At 38.3% G+C, this 24,666-nt stretch overlaps 1 protein-coding gene across 24 annotated transcripts in view; it reads right to left on the minus strand.

Annotated features, from left to right (window-relative positions):
• LOC111513366 (basement membrane-specific heparan sulfate proteoglycan core protein) overlaps nucleotides 1-24,666 on the minus strand; it is a 471,092-nt gene that overhangs the window by 271,564 nt on the left and 174,862 nt on the right. For 23 of the 24 annotated variants that reach the window (XM_074169282.1, XM_074169281.1, XM_074169280.1 and 20 more), the window contains 9 exons: nucleotides 18,829-18,858; nucleotides 18,390-18,403; nucleotides 17,286-17,389; nucleotides 14,482-14,644; nucleotides 12,625-12,797; nucleotides 10,505-10,630; nucleotides 7,134-7,487; nucleotides 5,129-5,242; nucleotides 1,575-1,685 (listed from right to left, as the gene is read on the minus strand). In XM_074169282.1, coding sequence (XP_074025383.1) covers nucleotides 1,575-1,685; nucleotides 5,129-5,242; nucleotides 7,134-7,487; nucleotides 10,505-10,630; nucleotides 12,625-12,797; nucleotides 14,482-14,644; nucleotides 17,286-17,389; nucleotides 18,390-18,403; nucleotides 18,829-18,858 — 1,189 coding nt within the window. The remainder of the gene's footprint in view (nucleotides 1-1,574; nucleotides 1,686-5,128; nucleotides 5,243-7,133; nucleotides 7,488-10,504; nucleotides 10,631-12,624; nucleotides 12,798-14,481; nucleotides 14,645-17,285; nucleotides 17,390-18,389; nucleotides 18,404-18,828; nucleotides 18,859-24,666) is intronic. The other variant, XM_074169290.1, reaches the window with a different exon arrangement.

Here is a 24,666-nt window from a genome sequence, read left to right on the forward strand (position 1 = left end):
TGTGGCAGAAAATGTGAGTTTCAAACACTGAAACTAAAAGATATGAATTGAGTTTGAAACAACTGTTATACTCCTGGCAAACATCAAATGTCAACACTCATAGAAACTGAGAATCAGCAAGAATGCAATGGTTATATAGTTATTCAAAGAATGTGTAACTTCTCGCCTTTCACCATTAAGCGCCATCTTTAAGTCGACAGAACAATCAAGTTAAGGCATCAAAGGTAGATTTTGATCACTAACCAAAATATATTGCTGAGCTAAACTTCAACAGCAATAATTTGGTGACTGAATTCATTTTCAAAAAAATAAAGTATCGTTATGTAGGTATTTTATAACTTCCGCCCCTCAAGTAGAAGTGGCCTTGGCGGAGCTCTGGGCGATTATCATATGCGGGGCCCTAAGCGAGTCTCATCTGCGATGACAAACGAATCTTCCTATCGCGGTTCCTTTGGCGAGTGTCATATTTCAAACCGACTTTCAAATGCATATACTCAAATGTACATAGGACTTACTTGATATTTTTTATTTTCACCACACAAACATAGATGGCTCTTGGAGAAAATCATATGCAAAGCCCCGGGCGAGGCACTGGCAAGTGTCACATTTTAGACCGATTTTCAAAGCAATATACTCAAACGCGTATGACTCCAACTCGATATTTCTTTTTCGCTCTGCAAGCAAAGGTGGCCCTGGGCGTGTGTCGTATGCAGGTCACATTATTGAAGCCCTGGGCGAGTGTCGTATATGGATCCTTGGGCGACTGCCATATGCGGGGCCCTAGGCGAGTGTCATATGTGATGACAAACAAATCTACCTATCGCGAGGTCTTGGGCGAGTTTCATATTTCAGACAGATTTTCAAAACCATATATTCAAATGCGATATTTTTTGATTTTTGCCTCCCAAGTGGAGGTGGCCCTGGACGAGTATCATATGCGGGTCCCAGGGAAAGTGACATATGCGATAACGAACCAATTTTCCTATCGTGGGGTCTTGGGGAAGTGTCATATTCAAGACCGATTTTCAAAGTGGCCCTGGAAGTGTCATATGCAGGGCCTGGGCGAGTGTCATATGCAGGGCCCTGGGCGATTAACATATACGGGGCCCTGGGCGAGTGTCATATGCTAATACGAAACAGTCCCTCAACCACGGGGCCCTGGGCAAGTGTCATACTTCTGACCGATTTTCAAAGCAATATACTCAAATACGCATGAGTCTGACTCAATATTTCATCATTTTCGCCCCCTAAGCGACTGTCATATGCGGGCCATATTATCGGAGACCTAGAGCGAGTGTCATGTGCGAAGACAAAAGAATCTCTTATACCGCAGGACCTCCTCTAGTGTTAGATAGTAGATCCACTCTTTTTTTTCCAAACTGTCTCCTTTCTGCTTCAGAGAACACTGTGCTATAATTATAATTATAATGTTAATTCAATTTGATTTCCAAATCGCACGTGTTTTTATGATTAGGGTAGTCTCAGTCGCTGATATTTCAATACACTATATTTACACTTCATTTGTTTATATTGTTTCGAAAGCTACAGGCTTTCTTGTAAATCACTTCACTTACCTTGACAATCTCTTTCATCCTCATTATCCTGGCAATCCCTGACTCCATTGCATTTTAATTCATTCGGCAGACATCTATCTCCATCACATCTGAACTGCTGGTCAGTACATTCTGAAAATAATAAAGGTGCCGTTCAATCTCGAGATACATTTTTTGATTCCATAATTGATGAGCAATTGAATGCATAATGACATTTCATTGGTAATAATTTATAAACGGTTCTGAAAGTTCTTCAAAATATCGGTTTCAAGTAAGGCAAAAAGCTTTTAGAGAAAGAAAACTCTGTCACAGCAACGAAGCTGTGAATATTTAAATGGAAGTGATCTTTTCTCTCGATCAATACTGAAGCTGGTATATCAGCTCTGTTCCGGAAGATGTCGCCAGTTTATATGACAGTATATGATTCTTTAAATCAGTTTTGAACGTGACATTTCGTTTTTCATTTCGCAAATCTCCTAAATAGTTAGTGCGTTTTGAAGATTATAAACAACCATCAAATGTATTTGATACTCGCATGCAAAGTTGTATAGGTCTAATATAAATATAATATAATATGAAATACCCGTGGGTTGGGCGACCTATCGGGCGCGTCCCCAGGTAGCGGAAAGGGAAACGGCCAGGGGACTGGAGGCCCTGTCCGGGAAGCCTCACGGACGGGGTTGCCGGACTCCTGGTCAAAGGCAGAAATAAGTAGGGTGAGGGGAACTAAAACTCCCCAAAAGCCTTTGCAAAACATGCCACCGTGGACCAGCCTACCGAAGCTAATGTGTAAGGAATCGTGCCGATAGCTGAATGGCCGCAGGGGGATATGCGGTCACGAATGAGCCCCTTGGGAACTGGGCGAAACCTCATTGTAATCAGCCTACCTCTGGTAATGCAGGGCTCTGCCAGAGGTGACCAACTCTTCCTGGGGATGAACAGAAATGTCCACCCCAATCTACCGCTTGGAATAAGGCTGGACATAGCAGAACACAGATCACCTTCAACAGCAAGAGCACTTCCTGCAGCGGGCGTCAAGATCTCCGCCTTGAATGAAGGCAAGGAACCGGCTGCCTCTGCAGCAAAGCTCCCTCACCTATGCACCTCCACGGAGAGAACCCCAAGAAGGTTGAAGGAGCCGCGCAACGATAGTAATATCACTGCACCTTCCAAAACCTTCGCGGAGGCTACCGTGAGACACCTCAAGGTTGCCAAAGAGAGTGTGTGTTCGGCGAGTCTTGGCCTACATCTGCCAATATAAAGGAGATGTTTCCTAGTAACCTGTTCACCTTCCTAGAAAGGACAGGATGGACGATGACCTATGAGGCGACTCTTTGGGAGGATGTACAATGGGTCACGTGTGGTCTAAGTGCTGTGAGTCTGCACTCACGCTCCCTACTGTACAGATACCAGATAGTATGAAATAGTGATGGAAGTTAATGACATATGTTCACTTCACCCAAAATTTACATCATATTATACAGGGGTGCGCAAAAGTCCGGAATAAAATCAATATCTTCCTAACCAGTATTTTAGGAAAAAAACACTGAAACAAGTCAGTTGATTTCACGTTGTACGCATTTTTTGGCAATGAAATGAATTTTTTTTTCAACCCCTTAGCTGCAACCCTCCCCAACTTTTTTTTCAAATGCAAACCTATGTCGTGTATGAGTTCTTGAAAAGCTCGTAAATATGAATTCTGACCATACCCTTTATTTTTCTTGTGGTTACAACGAAATGAGAAAAAACTCTTTTGAAACGTTACAAATACCTAACTTAGTGCTATCTACGGGTGAATTAACGTAACATATGCTGAAATGGGCCTTTCTACTTGGCGTTAAGTCTGGGGATCTTGGCGGCCATTCAATTTTACCACGTCGTCCAATCCAGCGTCCTGCAAATATGTCATCAAGATATTCTTTGACATTAATACCAAAATGTGGAGGAGCGCCGTTCTGTTGGAACCAAAGTGTTTCAGTGGGGATATCTGGATCTGCTTCATTGGAAAACATAACAGCTAAAGCAGGGACTAATTCAAAGCGTAAAAAGTCTAAGTAGCGTACAGCTGTGAGGTTTCCCTCAAAGAAGTAAGGCCCTTGTATTATGTTGTTGATGATGCCTGCCCATACATTTACTTTGTGAGGACGCTGCGTACGAGCTTCGCATATCCGGTGTGGGTTTTCCTGACTCCAGAATCGATAGTCGTGCCTGTTAACTACTCCATGTAAATGAAAAGTAGCTTCGTCCGAAAAGAGTATGTTGAGTGAGAACCCATTATTCTTGTCACATCGCCTCAATATTTCCTCACAAAATTGCAAATGCCTGTCACAGTCATCTTCCAAGAGCTCTTGGACAAGACATCTTATATGGGTGGTATTTTTCTGTTTTCAAAAACCTCCCAATCGTACGTCTAGACGCAGGATTGTTTTGAGCTAATGAAACCGTTGACAAATGTGGATCTTCCTGCAGAGATAACGGCAATGTCCAATTTTTGATCTTCGTCCAAAACATGTGGCCGGCCACTTCTGGGCAAGTCCTTCACTGTACCATGTTCTTCAAATTTGTGTAACATCTTACTCACAGTAGCCTGGGAAATGTGATTTTCCGGATATTTTGCATTAAATAAAGTACACACCTCACGTTGACTCCGCATTCTATTCCCACATCCCAACAATATCAATACTTCCATACGCTGCCACAATTTCAAAACTGAGTCAAAACAATAGTTCTTAACAGGGCATTCATTTTGGTACAAAAAATGCAACAACCTTTTTCTCTTTTTGAGGTACACTGGTCCACAGTTGCTTGGGATGGAACTGATTTTATATGTAAGTTTTTGGTGAAAAAATAAAATCCACAGAATGTTGATGCTACATTACGTTATCAGTTTTACACATAAATCAATAAAATTTGTTGTGGTGCCTGGCCCGGTTGGGCTGTTCTTAAAATTTGTAAGCTTTTAGAAAGTAAGTACCTACTGGTGATCCTTAGCAATCGTTGAGCAATGTACATTATCACCACTCATTTGTTTTTTGCATCGTTAATTCACACGTAGATAGCACTAAGTAGGTATTTCTAACTTTTTTGGTTTTGAAAGGGTTTTTTCTCATTTCGTAGTAACCGCACGAGTAAAAAAAATGAAGGGTTTGGTCAGATTCCATTTTTTACGAGCTTTTCAATGAGCCCATACACGACATAGGTTTGAATTTGAAAAAAAAGTTGGGGAGGGTTCCAGCTAAGGGGTTGAAAAAAAATATTTCATTTTATTGCCGAAAATGCGTACAACGTGAAATCAACTGACGTGTTTCAGCGTTTTTTTCCTAAAATACTGGTTAAAAAGATATTAATTTTATTCCGGACTTTTGTGCACCCCTGTATACGTATTTTTCGAGACGTAAATATGATGCAAGTTATGTTATGTTCATGTAACGTCAGAAATGGAGACTCATCGCCCAAATGAATTGCATTATGGAAACGTCATTGTGATGACATCCGTTTGTTTTGCGAATACAAATCAAAAAGTTGTTTTTAGGAACTATTTTTTTTTCGAATCAATATTACGAACAATAACCTACCCGTCACACAGTTATGTTCGTCGGTATTATCTGAACAATTTGGTACTCCATCGCAACGCTGGCTGAGAGGAATGCATCTGCTGATGTCACATTTGAATTCTCCCACACGACATTCTGAAAAAACATTGAAAAGTTAGAAAACAGATGGAACTAAATCCACCAGGAAAGCTGATATTTACAGTAATAAGCTCCACACTTAAGGTTCATGAAATGAATTTCAGAAATATTTCCACACTTTGTTCAAAATGAATGACAGATAATACTCTTGATTTGATTTGGTATATTTTTGAAATCGATTTCATTATCATCAACACCTTATACAATGTTTGAGTGTGTTACAAAAAAATGACAGTTTAGTGTATGCCCCTGAGATATGTAAATGAATGCATCGATGGATATTTAAAAAATGAAGTGATTTAAAATGAAATGAACGTTTCATCATCAACACGGAATCCTGTTTGGTTCAGAGATTGAACGATCAAACACGCTAAATGCAATTGGATTTAACAGGAAAATTCACATAACTTTCATGTTGGTACCATTATGTGTGGAATGTAACATCGTTCAAATTTCCGCCACGGCTTATCTGTGTGGAACGCATCCGAAACTTCCAACTCACCATAGATTTATGGCTCATTTGCATAAGATTGCCACTGAAGAAAACCCCACCAGAAAAAAGTCTAACGGGGTCATATCTCACAACCACGGTGGCCAGTTCACATCACTCACTCATGCAGAATATTCAATGTGTCATGAGCTCTGTGGCATGTAGCGCCGTCCTGTTGAAATCACATGGTGTTGGTATCCAGATCATCCAATTCAAGCCAAAAATGTTAGTGATCATTGACCTATAGTGTTTGTCGTTGACATTGAAGGCATGGAGAACGTCGCTAATCCAAAATCCACACTAAACAGAGACTTTTTCGCGATGCATTGAACGCTCTTGGATCTCATGTGGATTGGTATCGTTCTAAGTTCGACAATTCCGTTTGTTTATGTACTCATTCATCCAGAAATGGGCCTCATCGCTGAAGATGATTTTCCGATGAAAATTAGAGTCAGTTTCCAACTGCTCCAGAGCCCTTTCTATAGTCCTTGTCTATAGTCGTTTACCTTCAGTTCCTGGGTCAGCTGAATTTTGTACCAATGCAGGCCTAAGTGACGCCGCAAAACTTGCCAAGATGTGGTCTGCGAAAGACCGGGGTCTTAAGAACGACGCGAATTCGACTGCCTTTGATTCTCCTGCACGCTCTCACAGACAGCAGCGATGTTTTCTGAAGATTTGGCGTTTCGTCGTTTCGTCCTCTTGACAGAATGATTATGTCGGCCATGAAATGGGTGAAGCGCGCGGTACGGTGTCCAAATAGAACACACATTTCGATAAAATAATTTCATTATTTGCACATGTTGTTGAATGCTATATCCGTCTATACTGCAAAAATGAAATGAATAAATGACAACTAATTTGACAGATGTAGCTTCAACAAGATGGGCGTTATCAATTGTCAAAGTTTGGATGTCTCTCTCATAAACCCTATACAACACTCATTTTTGAACTTTTGAGCTATGACACTTTCTAGTTATGCGAGCCACAAAAAGGTGAGTTCGTTTAGTTATATTACATATAAATAATATTATTAAGCACAGTCCTCAAACATTATGAACACTCGATTATTTGCTGAGCTGAAAATGACGAAAAAAATTACATAAGAAATCTTTTCTATTTTGACCTCAACTAGTGAGCAACTGTTACATTCATGACATACAAATAAGGTTAGGTTTCATGATAGGCTTGAGTCAGTGCGAACTTGTTAGAAATAGAGGCATCTTTGTTATTTACACTCGATGGCACATGGCTGACGGAACCAACACCTGTGGAATGGTAAACAAGACCTGAAAATTCAAACAGCCCACCACCAATAAGTCAGTGTTCGTGTTAGCGAATGATTTTGTGCTAAAACCCCACACCACCAAGCTGTTAGCAGTAAACACTGTGCAACAATACCCCCTTGGCAGCCGCGTTCATCTCCACCATCATCGCAATCGAAAGAGCCGTCGCAAATTTGGTCAGAGCAGATGACTCTGGATCCGTCTTCACATTGAACCGCATCGTCTGCTCTACAATCTACTGCACCGCTACCTTCAGGGATTGTTTCTTCAGTTGTGATCCGTTCAGTGGTAGGGGTAGTAGTAATGGTGGTGGTAGTGGTAGTTGGGGGAGAAGTTGGTAATGTTGTTGGTGGAGTTGTTGTTGGAGTGGTTTCTCTCGGAGCTTCTGTGGTTGTGGTGGTTGTCGTTGTAGCTGCTTCAGTAGTCGGGATCGGTTCAGGAGCTGGCGCATCCGGTTCAACAATGGGTCCTAGTGATTTGACATAACATTTTGCAGGGTTTTGTGATACTTTGTATACTTCAAGAAGTTTTGATGATTTTTGGTAGAGGTTCTACATTCCACTTACGAGAAATGAATTTTCAAGAAACCCATGCAAAAATTCGCTGAAAATTTTCCCCGAGAGTGTTTGAATAACAAAGTGAATGTGTTACGTTTGAGGAATTACCGCTAATATACTTATTATGCACCATCGGACATGTTTACCTCAAAGCTGGCCATAGAAGGGTACTATTAATGCGCAATTTTTCGGTTTGTGCGATATAATTTACATTTTCAGACAATATTGAAAGGTTGTCCAATTAATTGTACTTATCAAATCAAAGAAATGACGCGCAAATCATCAACATATCATCTGGATACCAAACGATCACCCACAGCAATTCACACACAAAATAGTTCTATGTTCTTCAGCATGGTCCAGGAAATTGATAATATGATTTCGGAAAACATTATACATCTGTGCTCATGATCATGCAGGATGATGCACAACCATGAATATCGTCTCCATATGATTCAATTTATTGCACACAACCAATAACTGAACAGTGAATTCCAATCCCATGGGGAGGATGGCAATTTCCAGCTTTTCCAGTTGTACACAAAGCCAGACTGTCCCTATGGATATGTCGAAGGATTTGTGGTAAAACTTGGGATTTAGGTCCCGAACAAATCCACTGTTTTTGTGTGATGATTGTCAGACCAATGATCACTTATGGTGCGACTGCCTGGTGGCCGAAGGCTTTACAAAAACAGACTAGGCAAAGCTCTTTGGCTTAGAGAGACAGGCTTGTATGGCCATCAATGGTGCCATTAGTACTACGCCGTCAGCGCAGCAGCCATGAAAATCCTTCTAGATCCTCTAGACCTCCTATCCATATTTTGCTGGAGAGAGAGGCTAGATGGACTGCATATTGAAATATTCAGAGAAGATAGTTGTTGGGTCACAGATGGATCGAAAACACCTTCTGGTGTTTGTAGTCGTAGGTGTTTTCAGTCGCAGACCCAAAACAGAGATATCAACCGACCTAGGAACCTATGCGAATGTATTTCAAGCGAAAATTTACGCTATTGAATTATGTGTGGAGAGATTGGAATAATCCAACCTCATACACAAGTCAATAAAAATATTGTCGGACCCGTTAGAAGCTCTAGGTTCCTACCGTGCAACGTCTAAATTGGTAGCAAATTGCCAAAAACGACTCTCCTCGATAGAAAGGCTCAACAGATTGTCACTGGTCTGGATTCCTGGCCATACTGGCCTGGAAGGCAATGAGGCTGGCTGCTGACTATCTTGCAAAGGGGGTGCAGCAAGCAGCTTCATCGGACCAGAACCTGTCATTGGCATCGCTCTAGAATTTGCCAAAAAAAGATTGAATACCTGGATGCCAAGAGGATTTATGCACTTCTGGAAGAATATTCCAGGATTGGCTCACCACAAGGCGTTTATTCACCCTTCCATGGTTGATACCAAACAATTGTTGGACTAGAGTAGGGATGAACTACGATGTCTAACAAGCCTCTTACAGGTCACTGTAATTTGAATCATCATATGCAGAGACTCGGACTGTCGAAAGACAGAGTATGTCGCGTCAATTTGGAAAATGATGAAACAGCAGCCTGCCCCGGTGGAGACCGAATCAGGTTTATAGAGTTCCGCAGAGCCGCACTTCCACCATCTGACCTGAAAGACCACTCACCAAACAAACTAATCGGCTTCGTTAGGAAGCTGGGTTTATTTGGTCAAGTGTGAATAAGTGTAAGCCAATAAACTCTTGCGGGTTGCGGTGGAGAGTCGAATAGACCTACTCACTTTGAACCTAACAAAACTTAAGGTAACCTAACAGTAAACTGTCGAAATATTGTGAAATGATTATTGCGTCATGATATTGATTCACAATGCAAGCGCAAGAATTCCTGGAAATAGTTGAAATGAAGACTGTTTTCATGCTAGAATACGTTCTTAATGTACCTCAACCCTAAATTCATTGGAAAACGTTCAAGTACCACCTCAGATCAATTTCTAAAGTTCCCTTTGTGGCCTATTTGGAACAGGACGTTCAACAAAACATATTTCTTTGAAACACAGCTTGCATATCACCAAATATTGTTTGGTATCTGAAGGACATTGGTTTCATTGATCGAATCAAAATCTGATATTCTTGTACTTGGTACTTTTGGTATTTTCTATTTTGTACTTGTAATTGATCATTTCCAAGGCTGTAATCACCATAATCTTGGTGAAATTTTGCTAAATTCAAAGTAACATGAAAGTAACATATCATATAGATGGAATCGAGTGAAAAATGGCAAAAAATCAGTACCAAACACATTCAACATAGTCCTAGATTGAGATCAAACTAGACACAAACAACAATACAATGAACCTGACTTGGTTCATTGAGTAGAAAAAAAAATGGATTCTTCGCAGATTCTGACTAGGGCGGCAGATATAATTTTAGGCCTGATGGTGCATAACATTTTCAACTCTACTTATTTTTGAGATTGACTTTGCAGCTGAATCCTATATATAATTACTACAGATTTAACATGTTCAATTGATAACCTATTTATCTTGTAGAAATTCATATTGAATACAGAATGAATAAAATAACTTTTGTCTTTGTTATTTATTTAGACCAGTTTCGGTTTATTAGACCATTTTCAAGTAACTAATGCATTAGGACAATACTCCAATACACACTGATAAGGACAGGTACACAGGTTACTAGATATTGGAAAAAAGTTATTTTTTCATTCGATATTCACTACAGATTCAACTGCTATAATATTAGATTCATATCACTTGACTAGAATCTAAGACATGACAGATCAACTAATGTCAAATAAAATGGATCGTCTGAAAAATCTTGAAGGAAAAAAGGCCGCTTTTTTATTCTGTACCCTTGAAAATAATTCACACTCTCGGGAACCTTATCAATTTTGAACAGAATTTTTCGTAGGGTATTATTTTAATCAGATAAACCTACCGGTAGGGCAACCTTCTTCATCTGAATTATCGGGACAGTCGTTGAATCCATCACATCTGAATTCTTCACTGATACATTGTCCACTATTACATCGTAATTCGTTCGTTTCGCAAATGCTACCAGTGGCTGATAAAATAAAAAATAAACAAATAAATTAACTGAAAAAAATAATAGTTTTATTGAAAAATAAAAAAGTATTCAACTAAGAAAAATATATGATAATGATTACACATAAATATCATGAGACAGGGCTGGCACATATTTTGTGGGCTGGTATTTCATATCTTCAAAACCACAGTCTTCTGACAGACGGAATCTTAGAAAAGGACAATCTTGAGGGATTTTTCCAGGTACATGGGACTTTTCCTAAGTCCAGGTGTCTTCTTGGCAAAACCTAAAGTGATGCCAATGAAAGGTTCAGGCCCGATAAAACCATTTGTAGCGCCTTCGTTGTCAAAAGTGTCAGCAGCTTCATCACCTTGCTGGCCGGAATCCAGACAACAGATAATTTTTTCATTATTCCTATGGAGGAAAATCTTCTCGTTGCTTCATTACCAGCTTGAAGATTGCTGGTAGAGGACCAAGTGCTTCCAAAGCCTCTTGGTTGTATGAGAAATGAGGTTGATTCCTGCCAAAATCACCAGATAGTTTGAATTGACAGAAGAATTTTCTACCAGAACAGATTTCTTTCCTGTGTGAAAATGTCGGACAAATCACATCTATTCTGGGAACAAACTGCAGTTACTGGTGAGTTTACAAGTAAATGATTCTCCTTGAGGTATTCAATCCCGGTCATCAAATGTGCGCCGGGATTATTAATGGCAGAGTTGTAGAAAAACGAATCCTGTCTTTCTTGACGAGATTGTCAACCACTTGTGCTTTTGGCTTGTGTTATAGAATAATGAGCAGTTCATTTATCGTATGTTTTCTTTCTCGTAAATGTTGGATATGAAAATAACAGAATATAACGGGTGGTGTTGTTACTTCCTAGTCGAATCATACTCCAAGGATAGCTCCTTATCAGAAGGACTCAAAGCCCATCAGTGACTCTAACGAGTCCTTCGAGATACCGGGCGTCCTATTGTCGTGAAGAATTTGTCATAGTAGTTCTAGACTATGCCTTGATATATCTTATGTACCTAGATAATCGTCGGAGCTTCATGGACCTTTAGGGACTAAAGAATCTCACTCTGAGATTACAGAGAAGATAGACTCGGCAAGAGGATTCCAGTTCTCCAACTTATCATGATTTTGGAAAACCTAGGAAGCTAGCTGATGCAGCCATAAAGCGACTCAATCGCCCCTTGAAAGTGGAAATCTGCTTTGACAGATTATTGAAAAGCAGAAGCAGAATTTGCATGGGGAGAACAAACAAACTCTCTTTCAGCAAACGCTTACGTTCAAACGAAGATTTGTTCGAACTAGAGATACAAAAGCAGAGACTCAATCTTGTCAGCTGACTTAAAAGACCAAAAGACAGTTCCATTACGTATGTGAACTCATTTAGTGGATATTACTGAAGTTTTATGCCAACACCACACCATTATTTCAACACCTCGACATTCAAGAGAAAGATTTAACCTTCCTCTTCCCTACCTACCCAGGTCATATTTCTGTGCAGACTTGCTGAAGATATTTGAGTCGTGTCGGAGCTTATTTTGAGCACCTACGCTACTGCCTATGCCTATGCTTCTACCTATGCCACAGGGCAGTAAATTTGGTCATTCGCCTCATCTTGAATGAACAAATTCATACAATAAAATTTTCTCTACAACAGATACATTTCACTATCGGTTCTCCAATAATCATAAGGAGTTTTACAAATTTTCACACGTTTTTCACACTTTTTGTTCAGGTTTTCAGAAATTGGCAGAGCCTCACTTTCATCATCTAACCTGGAAGATTACTCACCATATAATCTAATCGGTTTGCTTACAAATCTGGGTTTATTTGATCCAGTGTGAATATGTATGACCCATTGACTTAACCTAACCTTTCCTTCTGTATTTGCTAGTATTTGAAATATATAGAATATCAGACACTGGTCAATAAAACCTGTCAACTTTCGATGAACTCAATATGATTTCGTTTTGTAATAGGTCAAAATTATTTCAGCTTACCTCCAAATTCTGTGAATCGCAAGTCATCTGGATCGGCAGTAAGTACATCTCCAATTCTGTGATTGTTCTGGATTGGTTCATACAAGGATCGCTTGATAGCTTCCTTATCCGAATAACCTTCAGAATCTATGTCCACCGTCAATCTGACCTTGAATATGTCGTCTGGGTGTTTCCTACAAAACAAATTCGACTGATTAATAGTTCTTGGCCAGAAAATGGAAATGTCAAACAAAATTTGAACAACGTTTCTGGATATTTGAACAACTTTCCAGAAACGTTCTTCACATGTATGTTTGGTAGATGAAGTCATCAAATTCAAAAGCATATTCCATACCATATATTATCAATCAAATATTCCGACATTTAGCTGGATTTTTATGGAGAACACTTCTCTCACAACAGATCAAGGAGGCAGCTGAAAGTTGCAGGCATCCTTCAACATGATGGATGAGTTGATTGGGAAAAATATTAAAAAACGAAGGCTCAAAACGTACAGTTTTTTCCTACGGAACGATGGAGTAGGAAAAGTCTCAGACTTAAGAAATAAATAGTGAGGATATCAATAGAAAGTATGTTGGTCAAATTAAGCGGACTGTAATAGGGGAGTATGGGCCCACAGCACTTAGGCCACATGTGACCCATTGTACATACTCACGGGGAGTTGTCCTCCCAGGTCATCGTCCATCCTGTCCTTTCCATGAAGATGGATAGGTCACTAAGAGACATCTCCTTTATATCGACAGGTGTAGGCCAAGATTCGCCGAACACACACTCTCTTATTGACGATAACTCCGGACACATAGAGGTGTGTCCACTAGCTCCATGATATGACGGTGTTTCCTTAGTTGACAGTGGTCAGTCAGAAATCTCACTGTTATGCAAAGGTTCTTCCTGGTCATCGCCAAATATTTCTTCGGCGCCAGCTTTCCAGGTCGCCCGGGGCTAGGTCCTAAACTTCTCAGTCCAGCCGCTGCTTTGGCTGAAGAGTCGGCAATGCGATTAACTGTCGTACCTTCAAACCCACTTCTAAATAATGTTATTATCCATTAAGGCTTTAGTTTAATCTTGGTGGGACTGTGGTTAATGTTTTATTCAATTTCATAGGTCAGAGAATTTCAGTGTTGTTCAAGATGTCATGGGTGACGGTCATAGAATGAGTAAGAAATGTTTGAAACTGTTTAGACCAGTACATAACAAGATTTTAGATGACTTCAAAAGTTTAGAAATCAAAAAATTCAGGATGAAATCTATAAACGCAGATAAAGGTATTATTCCTGAAAGTCCTGTTCGCTCGATTACGCAAGTATAGGTATGATGATTAATTACTAGGAATCAATTCATATAACATAGTCAGTAAGCATATGAAAATATTGACATCGAGTTGCATTTGAAAACATTGACATTGTTGCAAGAATTAGTAGTCTTGGTCATCCCTTCATGATGCTTACTAGGTTGACGAAATGCGCCTCGAGAGGCAGTGTATTAATTCTCATCTGGGAAAAATGTTTTTAACAGAATCATTTCACGCCAGAAGTGAATCAAGTGATCGTGTTCATTGAGTTGAAATAACTCGATTTTACTCAGGATAGTCGCTTCCAACTCATGAGCAATTAGTAATTATACTCGAAAAACACTTCACTGTGAGATTTTTCACTGAACAGTTTTACAAAAACGCAACACGTGTTTTGCTATACAATGGCGTCTCCAGACGTGATTTTACAGGCCAACGGACTGTTGCAGTTTTTGTAAATAAAAAAATTGTCCGAAATTTTCACAATCACTAAGAAACGTTATCAACTATTTTGTTGATGAATACGAATAAACAACACTAATGTTAGTCAATAGTAATCAACTTACTCAATTTTCACTACGGACACCAACTGTTCCCCAGGGAACTGTTCGAAGATTGATTCAATAGAACGTTTGACGCGATTGGAAAGTGTCTGGAACTGTGGAGAATTTCTATCTTCATAGTCTGCCTGGTATGGTTCCATGACGGTGAAAACGAATCGATATATACCTGTAAAATGTGGGTGGGTTATATGAGATACACAATATGGATGAAAATAGTTTCTGCATTGAAACTTGCAGAAATGTTCATTTACTTGAAACATAATATACAATATGGGCTGATATGTCTCGGGTCTAACACATACATGGCGCTAGTCTTATTGCGTTAACCGCTTTTTCAGATGGAACTAACCTTCAAAAGAAATCTGTTGGAATTTTATGATATTCTACTCATAGGCTGACATTGTAAAGATATTAGAATAACCTGTTACTTTTATTTTGCATCAGCTCTTGACAATGAGAGAACTGTTCAATTTGGGTGTCGCGCGAGCTCACTGTTGACCAAAAACAAAAACGTCTTGAAATTTCTGAGCAGTGTTTGGCCATGTTTGAACATAACAAACCGAAATATCTGCCTTGATATGTGACACTGGATGAAACATGTATCCATCACTTCGCTCCGGAATCAAAACGATCGTCATCTGAGTTCAGAGCAACTGGTGAACCTCGTCAAAAGCGCTCGAAAGCACAACAATCGGCTGGAAATGTTACAGCCTTGGTATTTTGGGATGGGCGTGGTGTAATATCCATCGACTATCTTGAGAAGGAAAATACCATCACCAGAGAAGATTATGAAGCGTTACTGGAGCGTATGAAAGCCGAAATTGCAAAGAAACGACCACATTTGGCAGAAGAAATAATTTTGTTACATCAAGACCACGCTCTGTGTCAGAAGTCAATCAAAACAATGGCAAAACTACATGAATTGAACTTCAAATTGCTTCCACATCCCCCGTATTCGCCAGATTTGGCTCTCAGCGACTACTGGCTGTTAGCATACCTCAGAAAAATTGAGGTTTTGAGGTTTTACAAAAGTGGTATTGAATGTTGAAACGGTGCTGGAATGTACGTGTGGCTGTTGATGGGGATAACATTGATGAGTAAAGCCAGTATTGAACGAAAAAAAAAGCGTTTTTTGTAGCCCCGAGACTTCAGCCCAGGTGTTGGGATAATTCCTCTATTTTTGTCACATAGTTGTTTTTTGTTTGGTGGAAAGTAGTAGTACTTTTGTGAGATGTGTTGATGACACAATGGAAATACATTCACATAAAAATGTCGAGCTTCAAAGAGAGAGCTTCAACTGTAAATATCTAAAAAAACAGCATGCAGGTAGTAGTTATTGATTCAATAAAATCAGAACCTGCCCTTGTTACAATGAGAGTTCCACAGGGATCAACACTGGCCCCGATATTTTGCATAACCTTTGTGAGTGATATAGTACTTGCATCATTGTCACCAATAAAACTATAACTTATGCAGATGATACAAGCCAAATAATAGCAAAGAGCGACTTTCCACTCTCGATAGAAAACGCCAAAAAAATTGCATATGATTACAGTCCCCTCGTAAGAATCGATCATAAATCTATTTAGCAGGTCAGTCATATTGAATACTCATGATTTACAATTGACCAAAAACTGACTTGGGAAGTACATGTGGAAAATCTTGACTCAAAAATTAGTAGTTTGTGTTTTGTAATGAGACAGTTACGGGGAACTGCTTCATTGCAGGTACTCAAACTGACGTATTTTGGACTCATACAGTCTGCAATATCTCATGGGATGGTCTTTTTGGGAAATTCCGCCCATATGACGAAAGTGTTCATTGTGCAAAACAGGATAATAAGATGTATGGCAGGTCTACGTCACAGGGAATACTGTAGAAATACCTTCACTGACCTGGCACTCTTAACATTGCTTTCACTGTATATATTCATCACAATGATGGATATCAAGAAAACTGAATCAAGCTATATCAAAAATAACATGATACATAAACATCACACTCGGAATGATAATGAACTGCGATTACCCTACTCTCAACTGACTTTTGGTCAGGGATCCTCAAGTAATCAGGGTATCATCTGCTTTAATAGAACACTTCAGCTATTTGGAAGCATATGTAGTTTCACTGAATTACTTGACTACCTTCCAAAAAATGCATTCTACTCATTCTACTCTACTCATTCTACTGAAAAACTTCTTCAACTCTAGGTATTATTGTATAATTACTTTATTTCACTTGTACAATTATATAGATTTTAAAATTTCAACTAATTCAAGCTGATCACCGTTCTTGCACATTTTCAATATGTCTACTGAACTGCTAACATGTATATAGACACTGTAACTATAGATGAGCGCAGTTGTTTTATGTTCTGTTCTGACTAGTCTGATAAAGTTTTATGTCTGTATGTACCACATACAGATGTATGTATGTATACATACATACATACACATAAAATCACTCCTAAAAATATAACCCCTTCAATACAAATTTTAATGATGAATAATGTTCTATTCTATTCTACCTCAGATTCTTGTGCTATGCCATTTATTCAAAACATAATGCAGGATCTCACACACAGACAACCCTGAGAATATATTTTTTGAATAATAATATTGAAACTCAGGCAAGAGATTTCTTGACTTGTTATCACTTAATGCCTCAAAATCAAGGAGGGCTCAGGCTACGATATAATATGTTGTTTCAAAAGTGTTTTTGTAGCCCCCTATCTCAATAAATATTCATTTCACTGTGTTTACTCTCCAATAGTGAATTACCACTTCACTTTGATAGAAAATACTCACGGGGATGACCATAATCGTCTCTCGTTGTTGTTTCTATGCCTTCATCTATTTCCCCGCTCGACTCGTGGTCCCCGGATTCAGGATACAAGTCTTCATCATCTCCTCTGTTGATAGAAACAATAATTTCGTGAACAATTAGAAATAAGTTAGCCGTCCACCCACACATTCATCCATATGTACGTCTCCCATTATTTTTGGATAAAAACTAGATATGAAACTATATTGATTATTTCATTTTTGCCATGACTATTGAGAAAATCATCAATAATTTTTCCATTTCTTGTTGAGTATGAAGTCAAACGTCACTCATAATCTATACCTTCATACCTAGACCTTCATACCTAAGACTAGATTCTCAACTAACCTTTTAATGGCCATTTTTCAAACTCGTTGAATGATGAACTAGTATATGAAAGATATTTTTGAGGCAATGAGTTCTTGAATAAGAGATATATTGAAAAATGAAGATAACTTCCATTTTTTTCAAATTTTTTGTGTTTATTCATCAATTGCTATTCTGTTCCCTCCAAAGAAGTCCCCCTCAGATATAATACACCCAATCTTCGAAACAGTTCTGGTATGCACTTTTTGATATGTCCTTGAGCTCCTCAATCGTCACGAAACGCCGTACTTTCATGCATTTCTTTAGTTTTGGGAAAAAAAAAAGTAGCAGGGGGCCTAATCTCAGCCATCGAATACGATGGCTGAGGCATGATTATGGTGTTGTTTTGACTCAGAGTACAATCACCATATGCCACTGTCAACATCTGATGTATTTTTGATCACTCAATTAAATTTTTCACACAAAATTTGATGCAAATGTTTCAATTCATTCTTTTTGACAGCAGAAAATCGCCGAACACCGACATGAAACAATTTGAAAAAATCGCTAATCGTATGTACGTAGTCTGTGCGATTCGAATGGATACTTTCAACTGTACTGTGCATGATGGAAGACGACATTAAGTCAAAATTTGAAGAAGTGTAGGTGGAATAAAATATAGAATATTCATTTGAAATGGATATTTGTTATTCTGATTACATTTGAATCTCTAAATTTCTGACTGATATATGATATATGATTTCAATCAAGAATATACTCACGCTCCTCCATTTACCTGAAAAAAAAAAACAATATTCATCAATTTCATCAATCTACAGAATATATTTGGTGGACTGATTGAAAAATATGAGTATATTCATATTGCTCAGTTCAAAATGTGCAAAATGACTTGAAAATTCATCAAAATGTCTTTGAAATGAGTTGAAGTGCAAACATTTTTGGATTGTTTTTTGTAATCCAGAAATGTCTTCAATAAATTTTCATTACTATGAGTATCTTTATCTGTAATGACAAATTGAGCAAGAGCAAATATGCCATTTCAGGTTGGGATGAATTTATATTAAGCCATGATGGAAGTGGAGATGGTGATAGACCAGAAACATATGAAAAAACTAATGAAATTTCAATACCAAACACAACAGTTGATGGTTTTCTTCATCAACTGAAAGTATTTTAGAAATTATAATAAACTGAACTTACTGAATTGTTTTCACCGATATCCAAGTTCTCCTAGAAATGAAATTACAAAATTAGTGAAATCTATCAATTGAGGTACATTTATTCAACAATTGTTCAAAAGGAACGTACCATATGATTGATAGATAGATAGTTTATTTGACTATGTATATGTATAAAACATTTGTAGCAAGTCAGGTGATAAATCAAACATTTGAAATTGAATAATATCTAAATGAAATAAAAACACAAAAACCCAAAACGAAAACACAAGGCACCCAAAAGAAGTACAAAAATAAATAACTGAAAGTGGTTGATAGGTTGAAAATACATTTAAAAAACTTCCTGGTATGCATAAAAAACAAGAAAAAGTTTCTATAATCGGCGTGAAACTGAAACAGACTAGATCTGTTTTGTTGAACCTAAATTAGAAATCAATTTTTATTTTGATTTTGTGGAAACAAAAGGTTTTGTATTGAACAATGTTTTCATATGGACTGTTCATTTTGCACAACGCTGGTAATGTAGGCAATCCCTTCATAGCAGTGAAACAACATCATGCTTCGGGCACATGAAATACATTCTATTAGTTGGGTTTGCTGCAGATAGAACTGTGGAATTTTATACAAATCGTAAAATCATTTGTTGACTGGTAACTTTTGATGCATTTTCCCCTCACAGTCAATTGAATTCAGATACACTGCTCAACTATTTGGAAGTGTGATAGAGTTGTTATTTAATAGAAAACTGGTAGGAAAATAGTGGATATGAATCACGAATCAAAATCTTTCGAGGCTTATCTAACCATGGTGATTCAAAAAAATCTGACGATATTTTTCTCTGATATTTTTCTCTGAATAAATTGATAGTAGAAGATCATCGTGAGAAATCAGAAATGGAAATTTATATGTTTTTCACCACTTTTATTTCCAACTGAAATAACTGAAGTTTCGGCTCAGAAACCAAAGGAGGCTCACGATCTGGAATTTACTTCAGATCACTAAGCCTAAGGATTAAGTGGGAATTGGGAAAAAATAACAGCGTGGTTCAAACAGAACTGGCTGATATCTCAATCGCCACAAAAAAAAACCAGGAAAGGAATTTCTGGCAAAAACAACAATCTGCACTGATAGTAGATAAGCCCTATCAGCCTTGAACAGATAACGTGTTACCTCAGGGCTAGTACTAGAGTACCACCAAGATTTAGCCAAAGACTCGGTGAATAATAACTTTATCCTGAGGTGGGTTGAAGGGCACGACAGGAGTAAAGGTGATCGCATTGCCTTCTCTTTAGCCAAGGAAGCCGCTGGACTAAGAATTTTAAGACCCAGTGACAGCTATGGCCTGATGAATTCGACAAGGGATTACCCTGGGTGACCCTGGGAAGCTGGCGCCAAAGAATACCAGGTGAAATCTACGCTTAACAGTAGGATTTCTGATTGGCCATTGTCAACTAAGGAAACACCTCCATATTATGGGGCTATGCAGGATATGTGAAACTGCCAGACATGTCTGTCCGATATAAAGGATATGCCTCCTAGTGATCTGTTCACCTTACTGGAAAGGACAGGATGGACGATGACCTAGGAGGACAACTCCTTGGGAGGGTGTACAATGGGTAACATGTGGCCTGAGTAATGTGGACCTATACTCACCCTTCCCACTCTACAGATATAGATACTGTAGTTCCGTCCTACGAGAAACTTTTCAAACTTATACATTAAACTTATAATGAATGATAATATTACACGTTATATAACACCACTGCATGTAACAACATAGGTACTCAACTTTTTTATTATTATCAGTACATATAAATAAAGGCTGAGGACCGAGTCCTATGTAAGCCTTAAAACGAAGGATATCAACAAGTTGATACAATGCATGCAAAATGAAAAGAAAAATAATCAATATATGCATAGAGGCGATTGAGCAAATAAGCAAATGTCTATTTTGTTTTTGAAACTGTTCACTGAGTCGGAATTCATAACATCGTTGGGTAAGTTATTCCATGTTTCGAAAATACGATTAATTTGAGTGTGTGATCGCATAACCGCGAATCATTGTTGAAAACAAAAAGTTCTTTCTGATCAGCATAATTATACTCAGCTATACGGAGAAATACGATGAGGTCCCCACGGAGTCGACGTTGGTCAAAAACTAACAGTTGTGTCATTCTCAGTCTTTCGGGATAGGTTGGACGCACTTCACCAAAAGTCATACGTGTGGCTCGACGCTGTACATTTTCCAACAAGTCCCTATCGCGCACCAGAACAGGACACCACACTGGACCTGCATACTCCATGATTGGACGAACGTAAGTTTAGAGATTTATAGAACTTGAATATGATAGATAGAGGAACTTTTTTTGCAGATGAGGTAGATCAGTGTGTTTGCGCGTTTGCATGTGGATATTATACAGGCTGATTCACGGTGGATGGCACATTAGACGTTTCTGGTGAACCAGACAACGGATCACTTTGAAAATTCAATGGAGGGCATATTCGGACATTCTCTAGCCAACTAAAATATTTTCGACAATGCGGTGTTGCCGCTTCTATTAGAAAGCAGTAGCAACTTTGATTTTTCAAATGGAACACTCTGTATATAATATTATTTTTGGAATCTCCAACAATTGCCCGACAACTTTTCTTGATATTTCTCTATACCTATCTGTTACCGTTTTCGAAATAAAAATTAATTTCAATTTTTTTCTTCGAAAATCATGACTTCTAAAAATGCCGATATCTTTTAGTTAAGAAGTACTATGATATCGAAATTTGGTTTGGAGTTAGGTGATACTTGGACACTTCCCACACGTCAGCCTAATCTCCGTCACTCCGTGTTCTGAATTCTTATAAATTTCTTGAGGTTCATTGGCGGTAGATTCGGATACATTTCATTGAACTTTCTACATGTTCTGCTGATAATTTTGTCACACTGTCCAAAAATAATAAACAAATTCATAAGAACTTCGTTTGAATAGTTTTGTTTCATCGTTTTGAAGGTATTTGCAACTTCTGAAGTGACGAAAATGTCGATATTATTAGGAGAATGTCACAACGCTACTGTGAAATAGTAATCATGGCCTGCTTACCAAATACCGAATGGAAATACCATTCTGAAGGGACATTTTCACAAATAAATGTTCATAAGTCCGAAACTTGACTAGTTAGGTATAGGTATGATATACATAGAAAGAAAGCAAATTTCAGCAGCTTTCCGAATTTTTAATAATATACAGGGTGTTCTATTCAAAATAATCAAATTTCAGCAACTTTTTCAAGCAAACGAAAAAACTGTATTTTTTTACCACCCTGTATTGAAGTAACGGAGATTAGGCTGACGTGTGGGAAGTGTCCAAGTATCACCTAACTCCAAACCAAATTTCGATATCATAGTACTTCTTAACTAAAAGATATCGGCATTTTTAGAAGTCATGATTTTCGAAGAAAAAAATTGAAATTAATTTTTATTTCGAAAACGGTAACAGATAGGTATAGGGAAATATCAAGAAAAGTTGTCGGGCAATTGTTGGAGATTCCAAAAATAATATTATATACAGAGTGTTCCATTTGAAAAAGTTGCTACTGCTTTCTAATAGAAGCGGCAACACCGCATTGTCGAAAATATTTTAGTTGGCTAGAGAATGTCCGAATATGCCCTCCATTGAATTTTCAAAGTGATCCGTTGTCTAGTTCACCAGAAACGTCTTATGTGCCATCCACCGTGAATCAGCCTGTATGTTCGGACCAAGTTAAGTCACTCCCAAGTCTACATGTGAGGACACTGTGCGTAACGATTGTCTGCTTATTGTGTACATATGGAGTGGATTGTTCTTTCCTTGATGAAGTACGACGCATTTGTCGACGTTAAGAGGTAGAAGCCAATCCTCGCACCACTGACTAATCGAGTTGATGTCTTCTTGAAGGGAATGATGTTCGACTAAGGCATTTCCATACAGTTCAGTATCATTGGCATAAAACGACTTGCTGAACTTTATGTGAAGAGCAAGATCACTTGCATAAACAACGAAGAGGAGCGGGCCAAAAACAGATCCCTGGGGAACTCCACTTGTGACTTGTCTGTGCGAAGAAAAAGAGTAACCCACTTTGACCGTGAAAGTTCTATCTGTCATGTAATTTTCAATCCATAGGTTGAGTTGGCCTCGAATACCGTGTGTGTCAAGTTTGTGCATCAGCCTCCTCACTGGGACCCTGTCGAAAGCCTTGGCAAAGTCAAGATAAACGATATATGTCGGTATTTTCCTATTGTAAGCTGTCGTCCAATCGTGCATGTAATGTAATAGACTGCTGATGGTTGATCTACCTTTGACGAAACCATGTTGTTTTGGTGGTATGATTGCGTTTTTTGTTGAAAATTCTGAGATATCTTCTACGATGATGGATTCCATTACTTTGGAAGGTACAGATAAAAGACTAATGGGCCTGTAGTTAATTGGATCGAGTTTATCGCCTTTTTTGAAAATAGCAGTGCCAGATGCCTTCTTCCACGTCCGTGGGATGCGAGATTTTGCGAAAGAAACTGACATGATTATTGACAACGGAGAGCAGAGAGTTTCGGCACACTTTTTGAGAAAAAAGGGGCTCATTCCATCCAAACCAGGGATGAATTCGATTTAATGTTCAATAAATGATTTTTAATTTTTTCCAAAGTAAACGTCACATTAGTCATATTATCACGTAGTCGTTCTGCTATAATTTTTGGTAATTGGTCATCTCGAGGCTCAACCGTGAAGGAGCTTGTGACATAATCGGCCAAAATCTCTGCTGATTCGATGTCTGTAGAACACAAGGGACCGTCAGGTTTTCGTAGGAGCGGAATGCTTACTTTGGTGTGAACTTGTACAGTTTCTATTGTTTTCAGAGCTGCAATAGATTCTTCGAACTCACGACGTGAAGATTGTATTGTTGATACCTAGTGTTTTGAGAAATTTCGATGAGCTAGGTAATCTTCTGTGGCTTTTGATCTTTTGTATCTTTTCCAGAGTCTATTTTTGTGATGTATGAGTGACGTTATTTCGGCATTGATCCATGGTTTGGGAGGATTTTTCTGGCATGTTTTGTTGCGGGAATTCTTGTCAGCAGAGGCAGTTACGGTCGAGTAGAATTTTTCCCAGAGAATATCAACGTCGTCACATGCGTTAAACTGTTGTGTCCAATCGATGGTAGAAAGTTCCTCGGCTAACTGATCAAAATCGATTATTTTGAAAACTACATGATCCGATAATCCAATAGGTGGTAGGATTTCATGATTTGTGATGGTGTTTTCATCGTTGGTAGAAATGAAGTTAAGAACAGATGGCTCGTTGTTGATTCGAAATCTAGTTGGTTCAGTGATGAGTTGAAAAAGGTTTGAATCGACAACTTAATTGAGTACCTGAATTCTGTTCACCTGTAACAATATGGGATTCCAAATAATTGAGTTTCCAAGTTTGCATAGTGCAAAATTTTCGTTTTGTTTAGATTCGGAAACTTGTGGTTTCAAATCGTTTCGAAAAATTTCGACCACATTATCCCACATATACATTATTACACTCCAGAAACTCAAGCCTGTAAACTCCAGATTTCTTCATTTTGTCAACTTTATCTATGCCATTGTAAAAGAAATTAGATAACCTGACATGTGATCTGAATGTCACTTCCAAATTGTTTTTTCGAAAAATCTCGCAGTTATTACTATTCTTTTATCAAAATATGTCAGAGTAACAAATTTCTTGATTTCTGATTGTTCTCAGTTGCATATAATCCATCCATCACAATAGAACGCGTTTAATGAAAACCTTTAACGTCTATTGAATATTTTAAAAATATAGTTAGCAAAAATTGCAAGATAATTGTT

Source organism: Leptinotarsa decemlineata, unplaced genomic scaffold, assembly GCF_025532065.1.
Source record: "Leptinotarsa decemlineata unplaced genomic scaffold, Ldec_3_MD MMD2_P_RNA_scaffold_5, whole genome shotgun sequence".
In the NCBI taxonomy this organism is placed as follows: Eukaryota; Metazoa; Arthropoda; class Insecta; order Coleoptera; family Chrysomelidae; genus Leptinotarsa; species Leptinotarsa decemlineata.